A 25,408-nucleotide genomic window follows, 5' to 3' on the forward strand; every position below is an offset into this window, starting at 1 on the left:
TTAATTAAAAACAAGTGGCTGGACATTAATGAGGGCATTAAAGGCTACCGAAGGGCCCTTGTCATTTAGCCTAATTCAAATTTATTTATAAATGCACTGCATTTTGGTAGCGATGGTGGTCTTTCCAGCTGTTTTAATTTCACCCTAACATCACAAAAGCATTTGTATATATGTCATTTGGATTTTTTTTTTTCCCTTTTGTATTATTACAATTAAAGTACTGTTTCAGACACATATTAGAATGAGTTAATTTTTTTTATTTAAATGTTTTTTTTTTTTTTTCAATCGGGTTTGGGTGCAGTTATATACATTTCCAAAAAAATATTTACAAGATCGTGGCTCTACAGCGTCAGAGAAATCCATTAAAGCCGGACATGACCTCTCTGTCCCAGTCAGAGTCCGAGTCGGAGAAATCCCGGGGCGCCTCGCCCCCTCCGAACCGGTCCAGGCTCGGGTCGACGTGCGGGACGCCCTCGGGCGGAGACCGGTTGGCGAAGCTGCGCGACGAGGGGATGGGCGGGATCACCACCTTCATCTCCGGCCCGATGGTCTTGTTCGGGGGGAAGTTGTCGTATTCCACCAGCAGATGCTTCTGCGCGGCGGTGGCGTCGCGGGTGGCGTAATGGCGCCGGTTCTCCTCCGCCGGCGGCGGCGCGTAGGCGCTCTTCTTCGGCTTGCGCTGCGCGTCTTCTGCTGCGCCCAGCAGGGTGGGGATGAAGTCCTCGCCCACCGGGAAGCTCGGTAACCTCTGCAGGTCGGCGCCCATCCGGTTCTGGAGTTGCGAGAAGGGGGCGAGGAGAGCCGCGGAGGGGGCGGAAGGGCCGCCGGTGTTGGACTTCGTGGGGACCGGATTTCCCACCTGGCGGCGGGACTTTGCGCGTCGGTTTTGGAACCACACCTGGAGGAACAACGTTGTATTTTTATTCATTCATTTTGCTGGTAATAGTCTTAACTATTGCGTTTCAAATTCACTTATTAATAAAACCAACTATTATTTCGACTATATACAGTACAGGCCAAAAGTTTGGACACACCTTCTCATTCAATGAGACCATTTACGTTGGTAGATTCTCACTGAAGGCATCAAAACTATGAATGAACACATGTGGAGTTATGTACTTAACAAAAAGTGGAGACCTGACCTCCACAGTCACCGGACCTGAACCCAATCCAGATGGTTTGGGGTGATCTGGACCGCAGAGTGAAGGCAAAGGGGCCAACAAGTGCTAAACACCTCTGGGAACTCCTTCAAGACTGTTGGAGAACCATTTCAGGTGACAAACTCTTGAAGCTCATCGAGAGAATGCCAAGAGTGTACAAAGCAGTAATCAGAGCAAAGGGCGGCTATTTTGAAGAAACTAGAATATAAAACATGTTTTCATGTGTTCATTCATAGTTGTGATGCCTTCAGTGAGAATCTACCAATGTAAATGGTCATGAAAATAAAGAAAACGCATTGAATGAGAAGGTGTGTCTAAACTTTTGGCCTGTACTGTATGTACTTTAGACGAATTTTTCTATTCTTAAGTCTTAATGAACGTTAAGTGCGTGCGCACTGCTGTGCGTAATTGGAGAGGGCGCTTTTACCTGGATCCGGGATTCCGGCAGACCTGTCAGCGCCTCCAGGCGCTCACGCAGGTAGATGTCCGGGTATTTGGTGTCGGAATAGACCTTCTCCAGCACCTCGATCTGCTGCTGGGTGAAGTTGGTTCTCTTTCTGCGGTGGGTCAGCAGCGTTATGGTGTCCGAGCGGGGGGCGGCAGTGGCGCTCTGCGCATGGAAAAATCTGGCCCTGTCGTGCAGGCCCGCATTGAATTCTTAAAAAAAAAAAGAAAATGTGTTAAGATTTCATATAACTATTAATAATTCTAATTATAAACACAATTCAGCGATTTATAATCATTCTAATGAGGACTATAACATACCTGCGCGTTGCATGCTGGTCCTCCTCCCGTGGCCGTTGTCTGTGAACAGCTGAAATTGGGTAATGTCTCCGATTCCGTGCACGGCCGACATGGTCCTGGTCCTGATTCCGATCCCGCGTCGAACCACGCTGGCACTGCTCGGCCGAAGCTCCGCGCCCCCCATATATCCAGCGGGCCGGCCCGGGCGATCAAAGCCGGCCCTCGGAGGTGCGAATGTGCGGCCATTGCCAGCGGCTGGCACTGGTGCGGCGGCGCGCGTCGACCTGGAAGTGGGTGCTAATTGGTGGCATCCACCTCATGGATTCTTTAATGGGACCAGTAGGCGACCTGCAATACACATCGGCTGAAAAAACATCTCGCTCTTTCCGAAGGCGTTGGGGCCTACACGACATCCTGAAGCAGTTGACCTGCATCACGCGTTCGGGACGAACTTGCCCTTCTACAGAGAGACCGGCGCTTTATTACTACGTATGGATTTATTTTTGCGACGATTGCTCTAAAGACACCTATGGCGCTGTGAAATCTAGTCACGTTTCTTACAGATCCCAAGTGCCAGTTGTATATATTATGCTTATTTTTATACCTTTGTATTTAATGTTATTGTTGTATTTAATGTTACTGTTTGTATTTTAATGTTACTTGTATGCACCATGGGTCTGAAAGTAATGCAATTTCAATTCTCTGTATGTCCTGTACATGTGGCAGAATTGACAATAAAGTTAAAAGTTAAAATAGTCAAATGGGAGTTTTGGATTAGTAATAATATGTGTATTTCTAAAACAAAGTTAGGGGGTACTAAACAAGGTGGACCTATTGATTCAAATTATCCATAAAGTAGGAATCAAATGAATAACTTAGCATAACAATAGAGGTGAATTAAGAAATGTCTGGAGTGCTAAAAATCCAAGCCTAGGGCCTGAAAAACTTCTCTAAACCATTTAAATGTTCTTGCTGTAACACGGTGTTGTAAAACCTCTTTTTAAAACCGCATGACCAGGGACGTAGTACAAGCTTCTCTTGCCATATTGGTGTCTTACCTACATATTAAAAAATAAATAAATTCAATTTTTATTAAAGCTGCACATAATATGTGTGTGTGTGTGTGTGTGTTTTTTTTTTTTTTGTGGTACCCACATTTATAATTACACTCTGTTTACTTCCTGGGACTTTGTAATTCAGCACACATAATCCTTTATACACCACTAAGCGTCTGGCAATGCGCAGAGTTCAAAGACGGTGGCCAGTTAACGCTGAATGAGCTGTCTCCACATGGGTTGGTTGGGGTTTGAATGTGTGTAATGGCCCCACGTGGCAAAATATGTTCTGATCCGACCCGTAGGTGGGCATTTCAGGTCCAGGCGTGCAATTGCCAGTGAAAGATGCCGTTTTAGACCACCTTTAATTAAATTTGACTTCTCCTTGTGTGGATGCGACCACTGTTTAGCAATTCATAAAACATAAAACAAAAGTTGCACTGACCAAGGTGAATAACAAAAGTAACCAAAGTAGAAGAACTCTGAACAGTGGCAAATGGATGAAACAAACCACTAGTGCTGGACTGTACTGTCCTGTGGCTGTAACAACAGTGTTTTTACAGATGTATAGCCAAAATGCCCTGCTGTGCGCTTGATGCTTTTTTGTGTATTCCGGAAACATCAGAGGTCGTTTGAACACCAATCCATGTATCGACTTCCCCCTCTCTCGGATATCGGACACAGCCAGCCATATGAACATGACCATGACCACAAACTAACAAGCGTTTCCTCATCACGGACACAAGTTGGTTGCATTTTCTTTGATGGTAATTTGTGGAAGGCCAGAATGTAATTGTATGTGATGAAGGCTTTCTCATCCATGCTGGGGCAGCTTTAAAAAAAAAAAAAAAAGTCATTCCTTAGTTAATGATTAACCATTATCATTATGTTTGCCATCCCGGGCAGACAGGAACTTTCACACCTTTAGAATAACTACAGAGACAGGAGATTAGAGAACGGCTACTGGGAAGCATTAAGATCAATCAGAATACTGTAAAATGAGCTTCATTTTCTTTTTTTTTAAATTGCTGTTTGATGTCCCCATCTTTTATAGTCATTTTGATCAAATGTCATCGTAATTGTACAAAAGGACAAACCACCATTCTTTAGGAGTTTACTTGGGCCTCAAAAGTAGACACAGACAATTCAAACTCAAAAATGTAAAACAAAGCTAAACATTTCATAATTGAGGTTCCCCGAAGCAACAAACGTTTGTCGCGTCGACTCGGGTTCACTGCCTTGTGTTATAAAGCCATTTATTTATTACTGAATAGACGAGCAGGTCACCCCCCCCCCCCCCCCCACCATTCCCCGTCCGAGCCTCTTTCCCACGCTTGCTCCTGAAATAGTTTTAAATGTTCAGTCTCGAGAATTACTCGCAACAGACAGACATTCAAACAGACAACAAACGAACCAACTAACTAACACAGAAATACGTAAAGAAGTACTTATTTAGTGGCAATACAAATTGAAGCATAGAAATATTTACAAAATCATTTAAGAAATAAAATAGTAAACGTGTGCAGAGGACAACAGGTATTCACGAACCATGTACAGATCGCTTGAGAATAAAAGTTGAGGGTGAAATTGGATGGATTTATACGCATTTTACGTCGCCCCGTTGCCTGGTTGCACGCAGCCCCGACGTCATTATTTACATCGCCGCTGGCCGGAAGTTCCGGTGCGGCGGGGCGGAAGTAAGTACGTGGCTGCTCCGGCTGACATTCTGCGCGATGGCGACGGAGGTTCGGAGCGGCGACCTCAGCGCTGCTGACTCCAGCCGCCTCGAGGTGTCCATCGACGGCCTGACCCTGAGCCCGGACCCCGAGGGGGAGCACGACCCGGTGGAGGGCGCGGAGCCCGCGGCGGAGCAGCGGTGGGCCGACGACGCGGAGGACGGGGAGGAGGGCGACGGCGCCGGGGGCTCGATGGAGGGGAAATGGGGCTTCTCCCTGCTCGAGCTGTACGGACTGGCGCTGAAATTCTTCAAAGGTATCCCCGCGGTCCCTCGCCGCCTGCCGCCACGGGCTACCGGCGTTCGGCGCCGATCTCCCGCATGACAGGTCGTTGCCCTGCCCGCCGATGTCCGGTCATGTGCCCCGGCGCAACGCGCCTCTGTCCGGGGGAATCGTCGCCCTGATTTTCAGTAGATTTCTTTCGCAAGCGACGATTCGCAAGCGACGACGGGGCAGCTTGCGAATTCTGGGACGTGAAACGAGATGTTTTGTTCCAAAGGGAACATTCTTCCCAGATGCAATTACAAGATTAAATTGCGTCGATGGCAGAGATTGAATGTATATTTCGTTGTGAACATTCCTCTTTTGGAATGGTGTATCGACTCGTTTTTCAATTATTATTATTATTATGCATGTTAGTCATATCAGGGACCCCCCCCCCCCCCCCCCCCCCACACACACACACACACACACAGATATATATATAGTAATAGCGATATTTCTGAGTGTATGAATTTATGGTCTTAAAACTCAACCCTGGGGTACCTCAACCCATTTTCATTCATGGCATTGATCAGTTGCCATAATCCAGAGTGATTTTACAATCAGTAGTTATGGGTACAGTCCCCTGGAGATACTTCTGGTCCTCTGGTTCATAGGCGAGTGTCGTACCCACCAGGCTACTACCATTCCCGTCTGTTGAGCCGAGTTTGATCCGAGCTGCTGCAGTTCCTGGTATACAATACAGTTTAAAAGTTTAAATTTCCTTTGTTTTAAGTGGGGAAAATATTGATAAAGAGGTTTCTAATAATCAGTGAAGTGACAGAATTGGGTTAACAAACCATTGGAACTCCAGGCTAATTGTTGCTGATAATGTGTGTTAGCACTCATTTCCAGCTAGTTCTTTTCAGTCTTGAGTTTTGAGCCATTAGATGCCTTTTTAATGCACCAAAAGAAATTTCACTTCAAAAACTGGGACATTTCTGAACAACCCTAAGTTTTGAATTGTTTTGAGACCTGCTGCTATAAGCTTAAGCAGTGAAAGAGAAGTGATTGTCATTGTGATGCATTGCAGCACGGCACACGATGACGCAACGAAATGTGTCCTCTGCTTTTAACCATCACCCTTGGTGAGCAGTGGGCAGCCATGACAGGCATCAGTGGCACCTCGGCGGATTGGGATTCGAACCGGCAACCTTCACCACGACAAGCAGGACTTGTTGTCTGTGGGACTACATCAAACGGCTTCTGAAAATGATCAATGTCTTCCTCCACAGTAATTGTAAAAGCATATGAGTACATGATGTCGCGTTGACTTGTAACATATGATCAGCGTTATAGCAGTGGAGTAACCCAGACGTTATATACGTGGATGGGGGTGCGTTCTATTGGTCAGGCTGCACTGATCCGGTGGGCAAACCTCTTTTAGTGCCGTGAATAATTGTGAGTAGAGTAGTGACCCTTTCCTCCTGTTTCTTTTATTACAGAAAAAGATGGCAAGGCCTTCCATCCAACGTACAAGGATAAGCTGCGTCTGGTGGCCCTCCACAAGCAAGTGTTGCAGGGCCCTTACAACCCAGACGCCTCACCTGAGGTGGGCTTCTTTGATGTCCTGGGAAATGACCGGAGGTAATCTCACCCGCCGCTTTGTGCCATCAGGATCTCTCTCTCTTCTGTGTTTGTTTTCTGATCTCCTAAACGCCCTCGTAGGGCCATGAGCTTTCAAATGTGCCGGTTTAATACCAGCGTATTCCACCCTATCACCCAAAAACAGATAATGAGGTGAGACAAAAGGAAGTGAACAGCCATTATCAAGGTCTTTAGCCAAATTGGCAGGAATGCAGTGGCGCTGTTGACACGTTCCGATCTGGCCCAGAGTTCACACTGTCTTAGCAGATAAGAAGAGAAAATGGATTCGAATTATTTCTTTTTTTTTTTTTTCCTTTCGAAATCAGTGATTGCGGGCGAGATTCGAATGGTTAATGGGCTGCTTTGATGTAGCTCTGCCGTTGATGGGCCTTCCTCCACGGCATCACGCTCCAATTAAACACAGATTTGATGCCAATTTTTTTTTAATACGCCTTTAATAATTCCGTGGGTTTATTTGCAGTTCAGCAGTTACCACCCGGCCTCATATGTGATTTCTTCTACATTGTGGTGTTTGCCTAGAGCGTGGCGACTGAGTACATTGTAAAAGGCTGGCGGAATTCAGGATTTTTTCTATGTCACTTGTAGTTACTTTTGTAAACAGTCACAGTCACACCCGTGAAATCTATACAATTTCTCTAGCAGATCTGGTGGGGCTCAGAGCGCGGCAGTGATGTTACTCACTTGGCTGCCTTAACCTGCACAGATGTTTCTTCATGCAGGAAAGAATGGGCTTCACTGGGCAACATGGAGAAGGAGGAAGCCATGCTGGAGTTTGTCCGGATTCTGAACAAATGCTGCAGCTTATTTGCGCCATTCGTCACATCGCACAAAATAGAGAAGGAGGAGCAGGAGAGGAAGAGGTGAGTGATTGTGGGGGGGGCTACTGTCTTTAACTTGACCACATTTTTAGACACATAGTCAAGGAAGTGTTATTACTGCATGGAACATTTGAAAAGATGGGGAAACTAACATTTTAGGGGGTCAGGAGGTGAATTGGACACCATCGCTAGAAATGAAATGATGATTGTCATTGTGATACACAGCAGCACAGCACACGGTGCACACAGTGAAATTTGTCCTCTGCATTTAACCCATCACCCGTGGTGAGCAGTGGGCAGCCATGACAGGCGCCCGGGGAGCGGCGTGTGGGGACGGTGCTTTGCTCAGTGGCACCTCAGTAGCACCTTGGCGGATCGGGATTCGAACCGGCAACCTTCTGATTACGGGGCCGCTTCCTTAACCGCTAGGCCACCACTTCCCCACTAGTGTCACATTTTATGGTTCAACTACCATCTTGTTACTTCAACTGCAAGTTAGTAGGAGTTATAATTGCGCATGACTTGCGTCAGTTCCGATCCTCCCGTTACAGGAGGGAGGAGGAGGAGCGGCAGCGCAGGGAGGAGGAGGAGCGCGAGCGCCAGCGGCAGGAGGAGGAGCGGCGGAGGCGCGAGGAAGAGGAGAGGTTAAAGCGAGAAGAGGAGGAGCGGAGGCAGGCCGAGGAGCAGAGGATCCGCGTGGAACAGCAGAAGTGAGTTTATATATGAAAGCATGTTATTTTCCATGTAAATAGTGCAGGTTTTCTGCTAGAAATAGCTAGAAGTAAGGGACTCTGAGGTGTTTTAAAGCACCATATAGGACATTTTAAGGGTTTGTATTAGCCTAGTGGGCAACACACTCACCCATGAACCAGAAGACCCAGGTTCAAATCCAACTTACTACCATTGTGTCCCTGAGCAAGACACTTAACCCTGAATGTCTCCAGGCGGGGGACTGTAAGTCACTCTGGATAAAGGTGTGTGTTGAATATCATGATGGGCCAGGCCCCACAGTGGGGTACCCTAGGGTATAGTTTTAGGTGTCTGCTAAATGTTGTAAATGTAAGACAAGGCCATTCATCCAAACTTATTTGGAGGGTGTCAAACTAATATAAACCCTGTCTAGTTCATATTGGCAAGAATATAGGGGTATGTTCTAGGGTATATGCACTACCCCCTCAGTCAGTTCCTTGCTAGAGTTCACTTGACATGAAATAACAATTACTTCAGCCGAACCCATAAAATATACATTACTTAATAGTTCTGCTCCCTGCGTGCATTATATTACATTTACATTTACAGCATTTATCAGACGCCCTTATCCAGAGTGACTTACAGTCAGTCTTACAGGGACAGTCTCCCTGGAGCAATTTTAGGGTTAAGTGTCTTGCTCAGGGACACAATGGTAGTAAGTGGGATTCGAACCCGGGTCTTCTGGTTCATAGGCGAGTGTGTTACCCACTAGGCTACTACCACCCTTACGTTTCATCTGCCAGTTTTAGTCCTGTCACAAATTTAGCTGATATCCAGTTTTGTAGCCAACTCTCTATCTGCTTCACTTCCTACTGTGATGTCATCGACAAATTTGGTTTCTTTTTACTGTTTAATAGTGGTCCTAAAATTGAACCCTGCAGTCAGCCCACTGTAGAGCCGGGCCCGTGTGATCTTGTTCCTCTGATAATTACCCACTGCTGCCTACTTGTAAACCAGTGTTCGATGCCACAGTTCCCGATATAACCTGCCGCTTTAGGCATGAGCACATTTCAGCACGTTTATGTGTGGCAGTGCATGGAACACCTCCTGGAAATCGGGTAAATCACTCAATGGGCCGTGTTTGGATCTGTGTTTTTCCATGTGTCCTCAACTCCCATTAAGATGTCCTACAGTCTCTACCTCTCCTAGAATATTATGCAACCATGTAATAATGTATCCTGGATGGATCTATTGGATGTATTGACCAATTATACATGTTGAGATAATCGGTGTGTAGTTTACGGGATCTAGTTCCCTTTTTGACCATGGCCGTTACACAGTTAGTGTGCTGGTGTTTCACGAGCCCTACGCCTTTGCAGACAGCAGATCATGGCGGCGCTGAACGCGCAGACGGCGGTGCAGTTCCAGCAGTACGCGGCCCAGCAGTACCCCGACAGCCCCGAGCAGCAGCTGGTCCTCATACGGCAGCTGCAGGAACAGCACTACCAGCAGTACATGCAGCAGCTCTACCAGGTGCAGCTGGCCCAGCAACAGGTACTGCAAGGCGTCATGGGAGATGGCGTACCACTTACACAGGTCCATGGTTATTAACATTACATGCTCAGGCCTTAGATGTTAATTTGCTATTAGAGTATAATGAAACATGCCCATCCTTTATTGCAGCCTAATTCAAATTCAAAAAAGTTGGAGAAGAAGGGCATTAGCTACAATTTTGTGTTCATGACTTTTGGTTATATAATTGCATTCTTTTACGTTTTTATTGTACATCTGACTACATCCTCAGGCTGCCCTGCAGAAGCAGCAGGAGGACGCAATTGTGCTGTCATCTCTGGAGGCCAGTGAGGCTGCAGCGCCCCCTCTTGGCGAGGAAGTTCACTTGATGAATGGCCAGGCTGAGTCTACTACTGACAGCATGGACAAAGATCCGGACATGGACCCAGCCGAGGAGGTGACAGAGAATGGACCAACGGGTGAGAACAAGCAGAATTAGGGCGCGTGTCTTAATTATTTGTAGGGCTGCACGATTTGGGGAAAAAGACATATTGCGATTATTGAGATCAATATTGCGATATGCGATTGCGATATGATAAAGGACACTTGCTTGTATATAAATGAAAAGTCGCATACTAATAGTGAAATGTTTAATTTCAAAGTGAAACATACAAACTACTTAGAACAACCTGAAATGCCCAGTGCTTTCAAAATACAAAATACAAAATAAATCACAAAAAACTCTTTTACATTACTGTCGAACGACAAACCCTGGTAAGGCTAAACAACTGTTTTGATTATATTTGGCCACTATAAAATCCCGTATTATAGTTCTTACGTTTAACCAAAACGTTGTTTGGAGGCTGACTTGAACACAGGGATGCATAGCTTTGCTAGCTTAGCTAAGGTTAAGATTTGTAAACTGAGGTGAATTTCTTTTGAGAAAAGTTAACTAAACAGCTAAGAACAGTCTAAATAGTTAATGCCTACGTTTAGCCAAAACGTTGTTTGGAGGCTAACCGAATGTGAAAGTCATGTGACACTTCAGTCAGCTCACAAACTTTGAGAGAATGAGAGAATGGATCGGATATGATGCCGATCCAATCCATGTACTAATCATTTAAATCGCAGCTTTTTGCGTTCATGTAATCGCACAGACTGACATCGCGATTACGATTGCGATTAGGTTAATCGTGCAGCACTAATTTTTTGACGTACGTTGCCATTTTCAACATCTTGCTGGGCTTCGTCCTCCATGTCCTGCTTGCAGATTCCCCTCCAGTCATAGCAGCCCCTTCCATGTGGACGCGGCCACAGATCAAGGACTTTAAGGAGAAGATCCGGCAGGACGTGGACTCAGTGATCACCGTGGGTCGGGGAGAGGTGGTGACGGTGCGGGTACCCACACATGAAGAGGGTTCCTACCTCTTCTGGGAGTTTGCCACTGACTACTACGACATTGGCTTTGGTGTCTTCTTTGAGTGGGGCGACACAACCAATGCCTCTGTCAGCGTGCATGTTAGTGAGTCCAGTGACGAAGATGACGAAGAGGAGGGTGAGCGACTCTTTGCTTTTTCTGGTTATAGCACATGGTTCATAGTAGCCTAGTGGATACAATACCACCCTTTGAACCAGAAGGCCCATAAGTCACAGGTTCAAACCCTACTTACCACTACTCACTGCATTCCCTGCACACAGTGACAAGTAATGCTTGACCTTCTCATTCGATTTGTTTTCTTTATTTTCACCATTTAAGTTGGTAGATTCTCACTGAAGGCATCAAAACTATGAATGAACACATGTAGAGTTATGTACTTAACAAAAAAAGGTGAAATAACTGAAAACACGTTTTATATTCTAGTTTCTTTGCTCTGATTACTGCTTTGCACACTCTTGGCATTCTCTCGATGAGCTTCAAGAGGTCGTCACCTGAAATGGTTCTCCAACAGTCTTGAAGGAGTTCCCAGAGGTGTTAAGCACCTTTGCCTTCACTCTGCGGTCCAGCTCACCCCAAACCATCTGGATTGGGTTCAGGTCCGGTGACTGTGGAGGCCAGGTCTCCACTTTTTGTTAAGTACATAACTCCACATGTGTTCATTCATAGTTTTGATGCCTTCAGTGAGAATCTACCAACGTAAATGGTCACGAAAATAAAGAAAACACATTGAATGAGAAGGTGTGTCCAAACTTTCAGCCTGTACTGTATGTTAATTACTAATCATCAGGAAAAAAATAAATCCTCAAAAATATATATTTGACTGTTTTTACAATAATGACACAATGAGACAAAATTCCCTCCATGCCAAGTAAATAAAAACAACCCTTGCGTGTCTGTTTATGTATTCACTTTATATGCTGTTCCTATCTTAAGAACTATTTAGGTTCAGTTTACTTACCCTTTATCCCGTCCAACCAGTAGTCAATATATGTGTGTGTGCATGTGTGTGCACCCTTCTCTCTCAGGCGAGTCACAGAGCGAAGAGGAGAAAGCCAAGAAGGAGGCGGGGAAGCCGCAGGTGGACGAGATCGTGCCGGTGTACCGGCGGGACTGTCACGAGGAGGTGTACGCCGGCAGCCACCAGTACCCGGGGCGCGGCATCTACCTACTCAAGTTTGACAACTCCTACTCCCTATGGCGCTCCAAGAGTGTCTATTACAGAGTTTACTACACCAGATAAGCCTGGAGGCGGGACTGCGTGGGTTACAGGCACGGATGGGCCGTTTTTTGCTTCTTCTTTTTTTTTTTTTTTTTTTTGTGTGTGTCTTGGTGCAGGAGGAGGATCGGAGCGGAGAAGTCTTGCATGGATGTGGATGAGGGAAGGAAAAAGAAAACGAAAAAGGTCTTGGACTGGACACAAGATCAGTGTGTGTGTGTGTGTGTGTGACTGAGTGTTTCTAGACCTTGTGTGTGCGTCTCTCATGCTGTTTCATTTTAAGAGAAGAAGAGGGAGGTTATTAATGTTTTTGAGGAGTGTCTTCCTCCTCCTCCTCTTTTTTGCACTCTAAATGGCATACACTAGGGTTTTATGCTGACATTTACTGTCCATTCTGTCCAAACTGATCCAGCCTCCAACTTAAGCTCCTGGTGGTCCGTAGAGCTACTTACAATATTCAAATTTGTAAAACAATTTATGAAAATAAAATGAAAGAAAGATTACAGACCTTTCAGTGATGCTCGTGCCAGGATTAGACCGACACATTTGGGATGGGTTGGTGTCCAAAGTAAATCAGACATTATCTTGCCTTCCTGCCAGTGGACTTCCTTTTTTTGAAGGGGCTGCAGTCTTCAGTCTCAGAAGAATATAACTGAAGATGACTGAAACCAATGGGGGGAACATGGGGGTTAAAGTGCTTTCAGGAGAGCCTGAGCTGAGATTTGTCTCTAACAAAATAAAATATAGGCACTTAACAGCATTTAAAAAATATATTTATTGCTCGCCCTAATGAAGTAGGGTCTTTCCTAAAACATCGCGGTCCATCGCCGACGCGTGGAGGAGTGAGTTTATTAGTATTATTGGTTTTTAATACCCGTGGTGTCTTAACAGCACAGACTGCGTCATTGTTACTGCATCTCTCTGACCCGTTGCCTGTAACCACTGAAGGTCGCACTGAAACATGTAACATGCTTGTTTGGAACACAGTCATTAGTGAAATTGCTCATGTTGTGTACATGTATCTCATTTGAATTTTTCTTTTCATAGATATTGTTTGATTAATTAGCCCATAATAAAGATTTTTCCAACACCTATAATTACCACTCAGAATGAGCCGCCACTAAAAAAAAAATATATATATATATATATATTCCCGCCATTGCATGTTTGGGTTGTGTGAGTGGGGCCGGAGTCTGACACAGTTTTATGCAACCTTGCTCTGGAAGTCCCACTGATCTTCATGTCAACGCTGATGCCATTGTGATGTTTTATACACACAAGCTCTGTTCGTTGTATTTGAGCTGGCCTGTCTGGACTTATGTGTGTGTGTGCGTCTCCACATACCAGCATAACTCGGTGGTTTAAAGGTCCCTCCCAGTTGTACTTGCCCGTGTTCCACTGTGTACTCAACACAAGCTTCATTTGAAGTCCAAAAGTTCTAGAGTTTGGTCCCTGTGCAAATGAAGTTGGTTGTAAGACGAGAATTTCTTCATCAGCAGAGATATTTGAAACGCACACAATGAGTTGGCATGTAATTGGCATTCAGGCCTTTGTGATTGCAAGAGTGTGCGGCCGGACACTTTGGACAATGAAGGGTGGAGCTGTCTGTATATTGAATGATATTGTACATTTTATTATTCCAGAGAAAAAGTATCAATCAAAACTCTTAACTATGTACATTTCAAAACCTGGTCATGACGAAAAAAGACGTCTTTTTTTTTATTGCTTTGACCCATTCAATCTGTATGAGTTGATTCTCTTTGAGCATATATTTAATCTTGATTAAACTTATGTTCATCTGTACCACTCGCAGTTTATTTATTTATTTAACAATTGCCATTTACTCCAATACAGTTTTTTTCATTTGTCTCATTTTATGTTTTGTGAATCATGTTCCTTTTTTTTTTTTTTTTTTTTAACTTTATTCCAATTCATGAAAGAATATCATGCAAAGAAACACATTTTGAGATGACTAGTGGTATAGAAGGAACACTTATTAATATTTTACATTCCACATAGGACATTTCTACAGTCACCAGGAAGTATTCAGCAGGTAACAATGCCAGGAAGATTGATCACAATGATTTTTACAAATGAAGTTGATGATAGGGAATTTGTAAGAACGAATAGTCTATTCTGCGCTGTTGGTGGTGTTGTCAGGTGTGTAAGAAATAATTAACTCAATGCTGAAACAAGTCTTAAAAAATTAATGTGTAAAATAATCGCTGATTTATTAAGGTATATTTGACGTATGGAATGTTGTATAGTTGTCTGAAATTTGCAATTATTTTAGAAAAAAAAAAAAAAATCACTTAAAACTACTTGTTTGACGTTTTTCTGTTTCGCCACAAGATGGCGCTGTGTGAACTGCAAAGTTTTAAACTGTGCTCTGTAACCGGGCAACTTTTTAAAAGACGAGCTTTTCGAGAAAATAAAAAACAACCCCTACAAACTCCTTCCAGATACTCTGTTTAGATTATGAATCGAAATTGGTCGAGCCGGATATGAAACGTCTCGAGTAGATAAAAAAAAAAAAAAAATCCGCGTCCGTGCTGGTGAGAGATCCGCTCCGCGTTTTCGCTCTCTTCTCAGCGGGAGCGGAGCGGAGCGACTCCGGTTCCAGCGCTACAGGTGGCCGAGTTTGTCCGCGTCTCAGCTCCAGCTCGCCCCCTCCGCTGCTCTGCGGCCAACTTGATGCCCGTTCACCGGGGCAACGTCTCCGCAGGATCCCTCTTCTGCATCCTTCGGAAATTATGGCGGGACCTGCGCCTCCCAGCGTCTCTCCGCGGACCGGACCCGCCGCGTCCGTGGGCGCTTTGTAGACTCGCGTAAGGGAGTGAAAAGGAAGTTTCGCCCGAAGTTTTGCGGGGAAAATGCCGTTCCACCCGCGGAGCGTCGAGCCGCGACACCCGTGCAGGTTGAACGGCGACGGACCGGACGCGTCCCTGGGCGACGTGTGCTGCCGGACGCTGGCCGGCGTCCTCCACCAGCTGTCGGACCTGTCTCGGCACGCCAGCGACATCTTTCTGGAGATCGAGACGCAGGCGGGACTGATCTGGCGCAGGTCCGCCCGGATCCAGGTCCTCGTGGAGAGCTTGCAGGACACCGTGCGCCGCTCGGACCCCAAGAAGATCCCAATCCGTAATTAAACTTTCTAAACTTTCTTTACGAGCTGACAAGTTGCTATATGCCATACACTGATTCATTAGCACAGACGTAATTAAAGTGACGATCATACCCTATAATTATTTTTACTATGAGGAATTATGTCTTGTAATTAGAGCAACACAAAAACCAAGACTGATATATGGGGTCGACTGAAGGGTCAATCTGGAAATGTTAATGTTATCATTATTATAGGGGGGCCTTGGGGGTGCTGTACTGACCATCTGTGCGAAACTTCAAAGCGACATTTGGGTTGGAGGCGCAGCGCCGTCGTCACCTGCCGACATGAGCGTAAAATCGATCAGGGCCAGTTTGCCTGATTGGATTTCCCCATCCAGCCTCTTTTTTAAAAAAAAAACGAAACTTTGAAACCTTAAGGAACTAATAATCTCTTGTTTGGAATCCTAGGTGTATCAGGAGGACAGGAGGAGTTTATCAGATAAAGTAAAAAGTGGCTGCTCTCGCCTAAGCATCTTCATTTGTTGAACCAGGAAGTCCATTTTCATGGCTAATAGGATATTTGTGGCTTCGGAAGAAAAATAAAAACCTAGCTGGGGTCCGGTCTCCTAATCCTGATGCACAGGGGACCGAGCGCCCTGTGGCTGATCTTACTGAAACAGCACTTCTCACACGGTTTACGTTGGATCATGAAAAATAATATATCATAAAAATATATATAATTTTAGCTCTTTGATGAACTGTTATGGCTCTGTAACTAAGCTTTTCGTGCACAACTAGCACGGCCATTCGCCGTGACCAGAGACCCTGCTCTGGTGTTGGCATGCCGGGGAGGATTATGGAGGCCTGATGCGCTCCGCCAGCTATACGAGGTGTGAGAGAACAACGTTGGAATGCACAGGTCGCCCTCGGTTCCGCCCCAAAGGCCCATTCTCACCGGTTCCCTCCCACACTCCAGCCACGGCTTTTAGAACAACCGGCCTAGGTGACGGTGCCGACTGTGAGAGCCTTTACATAATGCATTTGTCTAAATTTGCTGTTGCTTTGTGTTGCCAGATATTTTGCCGATGATCATGATCATGTTTTGTTCACCAGTAAGACAATTCAAACCCTTGTTATTTGTACTACAATATTTACATTGACATTTACAGCATTTATCAGACGCCCTTATCCAGAGCGACTTACAACCAGTAGTTAAAGGGACAGTCTCCCTGGAGAACTTTAGGGTTAAGTGTCTTGCTCAGGGACACAATGGTAGTAGGTGGGATTTGAACCTGGGTCTTCTGGTTCATAGGCGAGTGTGTTACCCACTAGGCTACTACCACCCTGACAAGGTTGGTATTGACAAGTGCTGATATGTTCCTTTGACCACTCATGAGTAGAGATGCTGAATAACTGATTTGATGATGATGATGATGTCGTGATGCATGAGAAACCCCCTCTGATGTCTTCATAGACTTGGCCAGCATGGTAAGTCGTTGTAAGTCACGTTGTAAGTTGCTCTGGATAATGCCGTAAATGTAAATGAAATGGTACAGATTGCGCTGGGGGTTTATGGGTTATGGTAGAGTTCAGAGGTCGCAGGGGAACTGGGGGGAGCCTGGTGGCTGCAGGGTTACACCTGACCATGAGTCAGAAGTTGAGTCAACACAGCGTATCTCGCGCTCAGCAAACAGAGGCCGCTCCATTCTGCCTGTCCACGCTTCATTAGTGGTCAGAGAAGCCTATTAGAGAAACAGGGACATTTTCCATGACAGTCTGCAAAAATGTGTTAAACGTGTAGGGTCATCCCGAGACGACCTTTTCCATGATATTACAAAACGAATCAGTGCAACTTTTTAAAAGCTGTAATCAGGCTTTTTAAACAACTAATGATGCTTTTAAAGTGACGGCCGTGCATTAGTGAACACGACATTACATTGGAACTCTCTGCTGCTGATAAAGCTCCTCTCTATGTGTATGTGGATATTCCACCGTTTATTATAGGGGGGGCAGTGGTGGCCTAGCGGTTAAGGAAGCGGCCCCGTAATCAGAAGGATGCCGGTTCAAATCCCGATCCGCCAAGGTTCCACTGAGGTGCCACTGAGTAAAGCACCGTCCCCACACACTGCTCCCCGGGCGCCTGTCATGGCTGCCCACTGCTCACTCAGGGTGATGACAAATATCACTGTGTGCACTGTGTGCTGTGTATCACAAGTGACAATCACTTCACTTTATAATTTCCAGCCACCACAGTCATTCACAACATGACCTGGTCTGGAGCTTTGATGATCATTTCTAAACCTTTTGCTCAGCAGTGGACTTGGAGGGTGTGCACTGGCACGGCAGACCAAATGATTCGCATTTTTACATAACTTAGGTTCACTAATAACTGGGACACCGTTGTGTTACGCGTCGCCCAGGAACGCAGTGCGAGGCTTTGTAGGATTTGTCGGACTTTACACTGGTGATGTGATTTGGATTAGTGGACCTTTAGGGCTTCTTCAAAGGGAAGGCAGATTTGTTGAAAGTTTAATATCATACTTTCTTTGTTTTATTATTCTCGTCTCATCCAGTTATGAGGTTGTAAGTTAACTGGCAAGGGTCACGCGATACGATGCGTATCACGATACATGGGTCACGATACGATTATATCGTGATATATCGTTATACTGTACACAAGTACACTGAGCTGAGCACGATGCTGTGCATGATCTGTGTGGCTCACATTAAATTAATAATTCAGCCAAAACAACATAACTCAGAACTGAATTTTGGACTAAATTTGTATACAAAATATTTCTAACTCCCCTATCACATACCGTTGTTGATATGCAGGTCGCAAAGCTTCAAAGCGACTATGTGCAACAATGCCGTAATAAACAGTTAATAAACAGGTTCTGCATAAATATTCTGCATACTGTGATATTCTGCATATTGCTTGTCAATTTCCTATAAATGTAGTGCTGGTCCGCTGTAGTTTGAACTTGTGTCACCCTTAGCTTCAGCATTTTCGTTTCCTCTTGGTGCTTGCTCAATTTCACTGTTCTGGAACAATCCCACCGCCCTTTTATCCCCCAGATTTCGAGGCCTATTCAGTTTGTGTTGGACTATAAGTAGGGTTCAGTGTTTAGCTCCCAGGGAAAGCGGTCACCTCTCACCCCTGACAGAGGGTCCGTTTGTGAGCGGGAGAATTGTTCTGGGCCCTTGTGTCCAGTCTGGGCTCCGGGCCCCGGGGCGGGCGGGAGGCGTCACGGGGAGCGCGGAATACCAAATTTTTCCATTCGAACTCTTAGACGTATCATTTACATTTACATTTATGGCATTTATCAGATGCTCTTATCCAGAGTGACTTACAATCAGTAGTTACAGCAACTGGAGCAACTTAGGGTTAAGTGTCTTGCTCAGGGACACAATGGTAGTAAGTGGGATTTGAACCTGTGACTCTGTAGTCTTCTGGTTCATAGGCAAGTGTGTTACCCACTAGGCTACTACCATATCAACAACAACATAGTAACCTGTACTAACTACCTATACCTACCTACACAGTACCTTCACACTAGTAACCAACAAGTCCAGAAACAACTTGTCCCCCTTTGTAGGATAAAGCGCAGAGGCCATGGGAGCCTGAGGCCTCGTCAGTCAGCTGCAGAAGTGCGTCCTCGGTCACATTACTTATTAAATGGATTGCAGTATTGAAATAAATGGCAGTGGCCTAGCGGGTGAGGCACTCGCCTGTGAACCAGAAGACCCAGGTTCGAACCCCACTTACTACCATTTTGTCCCTGAGCAAGACACTTAACCCTGAGTTAAGTGGGGGGGGGACTGTCCCTGTAACTACTGATTGTAAGTCGCTCTGGATAAGGGCGTCTGATAAATGCTGTAAATGTAAATGTAAAAAAAATGTAAATTCCACTGACGTTTGGAAGCAGACGAGGTGTTTGTGCTCACGGCCGTGGAGAGGAAGCTGGGAACCTCCGTGTCTTCCAAATCCAGCCCCTTTCTTGGTTCCTTGGCGGTGGGAATGGAATTGCTTATTCGGAGAACGTCGTGGCCACCCCTTTGTGTGTCGGACCCCGGTGAACCTCAGCCGGTGGGGCTTGGGGGGGGTGGTGTTGGAGTGATTTAGGGCGGGGACAGCTGGTACAGGTTGGTTATGGCAGCGGGTTGAAACGCACTCTGCCCAGCAGGCTGATGGACTTAGTGCCGGTGTGAGACGGCACCCGGGAGCAACTCCTCCCTATTACTTCCTTTCTCTCTCCTCCCAGGTACACGCTGAAGCTTAGAATGATCCGCTGTCGGTTTTCCACCAAAAGCCCTCGCCGTGGAACTCGACCAGCTCGTGACAACGGGGATGGACGCATCCGTATTTACACCGTCACACCAGTGCACACACCGTCCGTCTCCGAAATCCCTCAGCGCGCGGGCTTAAGCCAACACGGGCAAGCCGGAGGGACGAGGCTGTAATCACGCGGCACGGGGACGAAGAAGGCAGGGCCGACGGGGTAGGACGTTAAAGACGTGGGGCGGGACAATGAGGCGTAAAACAGAGAACGGGATGCTGCGAGGAAGCGACGCCCCACCTTCCACCCAACATCCCCTGCGGCCTTCTCATGAGATGTGCAGACTGGTTCCTGTCGAAAGGGACGTAAATCCACGATCGAATTTCTGTTTAACCCAAAGTTGCCTACGGACGCGTCTTCAGCATGCGCCGCGTCCTCGATTTCCCGGGAAGGTTTTGACATAAAGCCATGGAGATTCATGCCAATAGGAGCCCCTGGACCTGGAGGGGACCTGCCCTGCACAGCTTGGTTCCACCACAGCCGATTCTACTCAAGAACTGGGCGGTACTGGGCATTTACATTTACATTTACGCCATTTATCAGACGCTCTTATCCAGAGCGACTTACAATCAGTAGTTACAGGGACAGTCCCCCCCTGGAGCAATTTAGGGTTAAGTGTCTTGCTCAGGGACACAATGGCAGTAAGTGGGGTTTGAACCTGTGACTCTGTAGTCTTCTGGTTCATAGGCAAGTGTGTTACCCACTAGGCTACTACCAGCCCCTGGGCAAAAAAAGTCGCATGGGGTGAATGAGGTCCCTCCAGGATCGGGGTTTGGGGCAGTGGCGGTAAAAGTCCCATTTCGGGAAAAGAAAAGAGACTTTGTGAATGGGGTGCAGTGATCGGAAGTGAACAGCAAGGTCTTTGCGTTAATTGTGGTGATCGCAGGGGCTGAAAATTGCCAAATGAAGGAACATCTCTTCATCTTTCGTTTCGCCTCCTCCGCTTTCATATGGCCGGTAGGTGTGCGGGGCTTTGATGTTGGCCTCGGTGGAGCCAGCACCGACCCCGCCCTCGCGGAGTATCTGCCGAAGTGACCTGGTCTGTCGCGTTGTGGCTGGACGGCCTGCCTCCCGGCCTTGGTCGGCTATCGTCTCAGCGCCGTTCAGCGCGCCGCGCGCCACGCCCGCCAGACCCGTGTTTGCTCTGCGGGGTCCACAGGGCCCACGTGCCTTTCAGGCCCTTTGTGTGTGTGTGTTTTTTTTTTGACATGGTGAGGAGGGAAGCCATTGTCCCTCCCGTGGGCCTAACTCGCCGTGCATTGTGTTCACAGGGCCACTGGTGTCCATAATGCGCAAGGCCAAACAATCTGGGGTGCACGCGTGCGTGAACACGCGCCCACGCTCTCAGCACAGGGAGACCGATCTGCTCCGTGATAAAGGACAATACCCCACTTGCTCTCTAACCAATCACATCCGCCATGTGCAGGGTTCAGACCAGATCCGTTTATACCGAATTCGAACCTTTTTTTTTTTTTTTTTTTTTAGTGTGGCGTGCCGAATGAGGGGGTTTGGCGGAAGGGCGGGTCCGCCGACTTTGTCATTTGTCACTCTCTGTGGATGAATCACCGCTTGCATGAACACTCACACTCATCTTACTCCTCTCTATCAGCGCACACGCTGTTACATACTCGCGGATACCTGCCCCGCCCAGTCTGTCCGGTTTTGCATGAAAACCGGACGGTATATCATGACAAGGGAATGCCATGCAAGTTTTTTTTTTTTTTTTTTTTTAGCGAGACATATGTGAGCATGGCCGCATGACTCAGTATTTTCTACAGCTTGTCTGTGAGCCAAAAAAAAAAAATAAATAACAGTGATAGCAGCATCTGTCTTGAAGGTTTATGCTGAATATGTTTCATTTGACGATGACAATAATGAACAAAGAAGCCATGAATGTAAAAAGGTAAAAAAAAAAAAAGAATTAATGTATATACAGTATACAGGGTTCAAATTGTTGCACTTGGAACCACCTGTGACGTAGTGTAAGTATACAAAACACTGGCGCCATGTCTGAAAAGCCGCGTAAGCTCGAAGTTAAAGCATTTACTTTACTTTACTTTACTTTTATCCAAAGCTACTTACAAGAGGAAGACACCAGCAATTCTCGTTCGGTTTCCATAGATTTTGAGTTACAAAACTGAGAGCCCTGACAAGGCCTAACTTGTCAAGAATAGAACACGCTCGGAAATTGTCATATATAAACAAGTGGGTTTTCAAATGTTTCTTAAAGGTGGCTGTAGTCTCGGCTAGTCGAACAGAGCAGGGCAAGTTGGTTTTAATCACGCATGTTACGTGTTTCGTGTGGTTTGATGTATGCTGTCAGCCCAACAGAAGTGTAACAACATCCACACCACATTGGGGGGAAATGGAGGGTTGGGACAGTGGTGGCCAAGTGGGCAAGGAAGCGGCCCTGTAATCCGCCGAGGTGCCACTGAGCAAAGCACCGTCCCCACACGCTGCTCCCCGGGCGCCCGTCATGGCTGCCCACTGCTCACCAAGGGCGCTGGTTAAAAGCAGAGGACACATTTCGTTGTGTCACCGTGTGCTGTGCTGCAGTGTTTCACAATGACATCGAGTTCACTTTCCCTTTTCACCAAGATATCGAGTAGTGACCGCAAAATATGCTGCCCCACACAGCCACCCCTAAAGCTGCTGTGCCGTAGGAGTGCGAAAACAGGAGGATGTTTTTCAGGAAGGCCGGGAGCGTGGAAGTGCGTTTTACTGCCGCGCCAATAAAACAAAGTCGCAACAGCTCGGTCCTCCCGCGAACCAGAGCCGCCGACTGCAGATCCCGCTGACGCAGCAGCACTTGTCCCGCCCGAGCGCGTGTCTGTATGCGCTATGTGTGGCCCTGCTGTTCCGTAGACTGGCACTTTCCATGCCTCCTTTTTTTAGAACACATTGTGTTCACCAGTAACGTTTAGACTGTGTTCTTGGTCTGTGGTTTTTGTCTTTTCAAATCCAGACAAGGTTTGCAAGGGTAGGAAGGTGGGGGGTGCGACTAAAAATAAAGTGAATTTCTTCTGCGTTCTTACTTTTGCTGTCCTTGGGTATCATTAAATTGCCCTGACCATCAGCCCCTGGCCATCCGCAGTACGTAACACACACACGAAACACACTGCAATTCATGCACCGACATGTAGAGACCACGAGAAATATCTAACACAGAACTAAAGCATTAAAATCACACAATGCTGTACTGTGACCTTGCCATGGATTTATTAATTTTAATGTAAACAAATCAGATTTGTTTATCATAAGCAAAATAAATATGCAAAATCATCATCACTCAGTCCACATGTGGCTGTATATATGTATATATGATGCTTATACCATGGCTCAGCCGAACATATCATAAGGAATCTTTCTATAATGTGCACTGCCCAATCACACTAGTTAACATTACTGAACATATTTACAAAGTGAGTGTCCCTTAGGTCTTTTATCACAGGAATGTGCACTCAGGAATTGTTTGCTCTCTGTGGTGTGTCCTGGTAATGATCCAGCACCACAATCACACATCGATGTACCTGTCCCATCAGGTTGTGGAGGTGGATTACTTTTAAGATGAAGTGCAATCTCCGATGTGGAGGTTAACGTAGCCTTTCAGGCTGTGGTGGATGTTAAATTGTAGATTGTGTGTCTGTAGTCGTATTCCAGACGACCTCAGAAACGTGTAGAGAGCTTTTACTCACCAAGCTCATAAAGTCCCGTCATGCAGATCGAACAAACCGCTAATTGCAGTAAATGAGTCCGTCAATGGAAAGCAAACAGGGACATCATGTTCAGTCTGACCATATGAACCAGAGAAACCTTGCTCTGAAGTACAGGCTCGTTTTTGTTGGTGACCAGGAGGACCAGGAAGAACACCCCATCTTGGTGACCTAAATTCAAGTGACTCCGCAGTGGCCATTTCTAACATGTAAATATTGTGAAGTGTCTTTTGGTGATATTTCATCAATATGCTGGTGTCCGGTAACGTTTTAAAGGAGGTTCATCTGATCATTTTTTTCTAGTATACCAGTCTCACAGAGAGACATCTTTATGTAAGGTTATGTACATAAATAAATGACTAATTAAAGAAAACCCATTTTTGTGTTTTTATATAAGGAGCCCATATCTATGATTGACAGCTCTGACACAGGCAGCTTCTGTTTCTGGTTGATTTAAACCCACAAGGCGTCACATGCATTCATTTCTTTCTTGTTTTGTATATTTATCCATGTGAATCCTGAGGAAAATTTTGACCTTACAGCAGCAAGCACACTTACTAGCATCAAATGCCAAAGTTAATGTCAAAAGTAAGATTCTTATTCTTCAGCTATAAACATATCATGACAGCATCATAGACAGCTGTCCTGCGATACACCAGGAGCGACTACATTGTGAAAATCTGTTTACCACGGGCTACACATAAATATTGAATTGTACCATGGAATTTTTTTATGCCTACTAACCAGCTACACATGCGTACATAAAAAAATGCTCTTTAATCCGTGGAATCATGTTGCTGCAACCCTTTTCACTATTCTAGCTCGACCACATTTGGCTTTCTGACCCCCACCCCTGCGGAGCATCGGCAGAGACTCGCGAACCACGTGAGTCTCGAGATAATTCACGTGACGAGCCGGCGAAATGGCGGGGCGAGATTAAACGTGACACGCTGTTAAAAAAAAAAAAAAAAAGAGCTTTGAGGGTTGGGGCATTAGTTTCCCGTGCTTGTTAAAGTAAAGTTAAAGTTAAAGTGAAGTGATTGTCACATGTGATACACAGCAGCACAGCACACGATGCACACAGTGAAATTTGTCCTCTGCATTTAACCCATCACCCTGAGTGAGCAGTGGCCAGCCATGACAAGCGCCCGGGGAGCAGTGTGTGGGGACGGTGCTTTGCTCAGTGGCACCTCAGTGGCACCTTGGCGGATCGGGAATCGAACCTGCAACCTTCTGATTACAGGGCCGCTTCCTTAACCGCTAGGCCACCACCACCACTGTGGTATGTTCCACAGTTGGATCCTTGATGATGTTAGTAACTTTCAGTTCATGAGACTTTTCATTAAACCTTTTCAATTTTTGGAAATGAAAACATTTACCAAGACTAATTCCTTTAGCAGCTTTGCCGGTCTCTGGTGTGTATTAATGTGTTATTAATCGGGCCTGATTATGCATGAGGCAGTAGCATTCAGTGCTGATGCTGGGGTCATCTCGGCCCTGACGGGAAATAAAAGTACTTCATCACAATGCTCCTTGTTCGCGTTTCTGCGATCGCCGTTGGCCGATTTGGATTTTGGGATTATTTTAAAGCATTTCCATCACCTTGTCAAAAACGTGTCAATGCTTGTTTGCACAATTTGCATTATGGCCAATTCTAGTCATGCCACAAGGGGAAGTAATTTTGCAGGTTCAGATTTTGGGTCACATAGCTTAAGATTTTATAGGGTACATATTTTACAACAATTTCACTTAAAGATGCAGTTTACACTCTTACATTATGTGTAATTGAAAATGTTGATTCAACTTGCATTAGAATTTGAGGTCAAGCAAACAAACCTCAAATGGAATGGAAGGCGGGAGAAGCCACCTCGCCAGAGGGAGGATAGTTTTGTCGGGCAGGGTTCCGGATCCCCTGTTGCGAGCGTTCAGTCTGTGGAGCGAAAGCCGCTCAGGGCTGGGGGGCCTGCACTGGCCTGTTCGGAGCTCTTTCGGCAACGCTTCCCGCCCTCTGG

The 25,408-nt window shown here is 46.0% G+C and overlaps 3 protein-coding genes across 4 annotated transcripts in view; 2 read left to right on the forward strand and 1 right to left on the reverse strand.

Annotated features, from left to right (window-relative positions):
• Nucleotides 1–349: 349 nt before the first annotated feature.
• Nucleotides 350–2,115, reverse strand: mixl1 (Mix paired-like homeobox). The gene is made up of 3 exons (XM_028953384.1): nucleotides 1,926–2,115; nucleotides 1,588–1,817; nucleotides 350–898 (listed from the first exon to the last, which is right to left on the reverse strand). Exons 1-3 carry the CDS (start codon nucleotides 2,086–2,088, stop codon nucleotides 350–352), a joined length of 942 nt encoding a protein of 313 aa, XP_028809217.1. The 5' UTR covers nucleotides 2,089–2,115.
• Nucleotides 2,116–4,692: 2,577 nt separating this feature from the next.
• On the forward strand, nucleotides 4,693–14,041 carry acbd3 (acyl-Coenzyme A binding domain containing 3). The gene is made up of 8 exons (XM_029002760.1): nucleotides 4,693–4,951; nucleotides 6,402–6,543; nucleotides 7,284–7,424; nucleotides 7,934–8,092; nucleotides 9,452–9,626; nucleotides 9,877–10,063; nucleotides 10,855–11,139; nucleotides 12,048–14,041. Exons 1-8 carry the CDS (start codon nucleotides 4,693–4,695, stop codon nucleotides 12,260–12,262), a joined length of 1,563 nt encoding a protein of 520 aa, XP_028858593.1. The 3' UTR covers nucleotides 12,263–14,041.
• An 854-nt stretch (nucleotides 14,042–14,895) lies between these two features.
• Nucleotides 14,896–25,408, forward strand: part of nhsl1b (NHS-like 1b) — an 86,745-nt gene continuing 76,232 nt past the window's right edge. For both annotated transcript variants that reach the window (XM_028953588.1, XM_028953590.1), the window contains exon 1: nucleotides 14,896–15,379. In XM_028953588.1, the coding sequence (XP_028809421.1) occupies nucleotides 15,112–15,379 (268 nt within the window). In that variant the 5' untranslated portion in view covers nucleotides 14,896–15,111. The remainder of the gene's footprint in view (nucleotides 15,380–25,408) is intronic.

Source organism: Denticeps clupeoides, chromosome 14 (genome assembly GCF_900700375.1).
Source record: "Denticeps clupeoides chromosome 14, fDenClu1.1, whole genome shotgun sequence".
In the NCBI taxonomy this organism is placed as follows: Eukaryota; Metazoa; Chordata; class Actinopteri; order Clupeiformes; family Denticipitidae; genus Denticeps; species Denticeps clupeoides.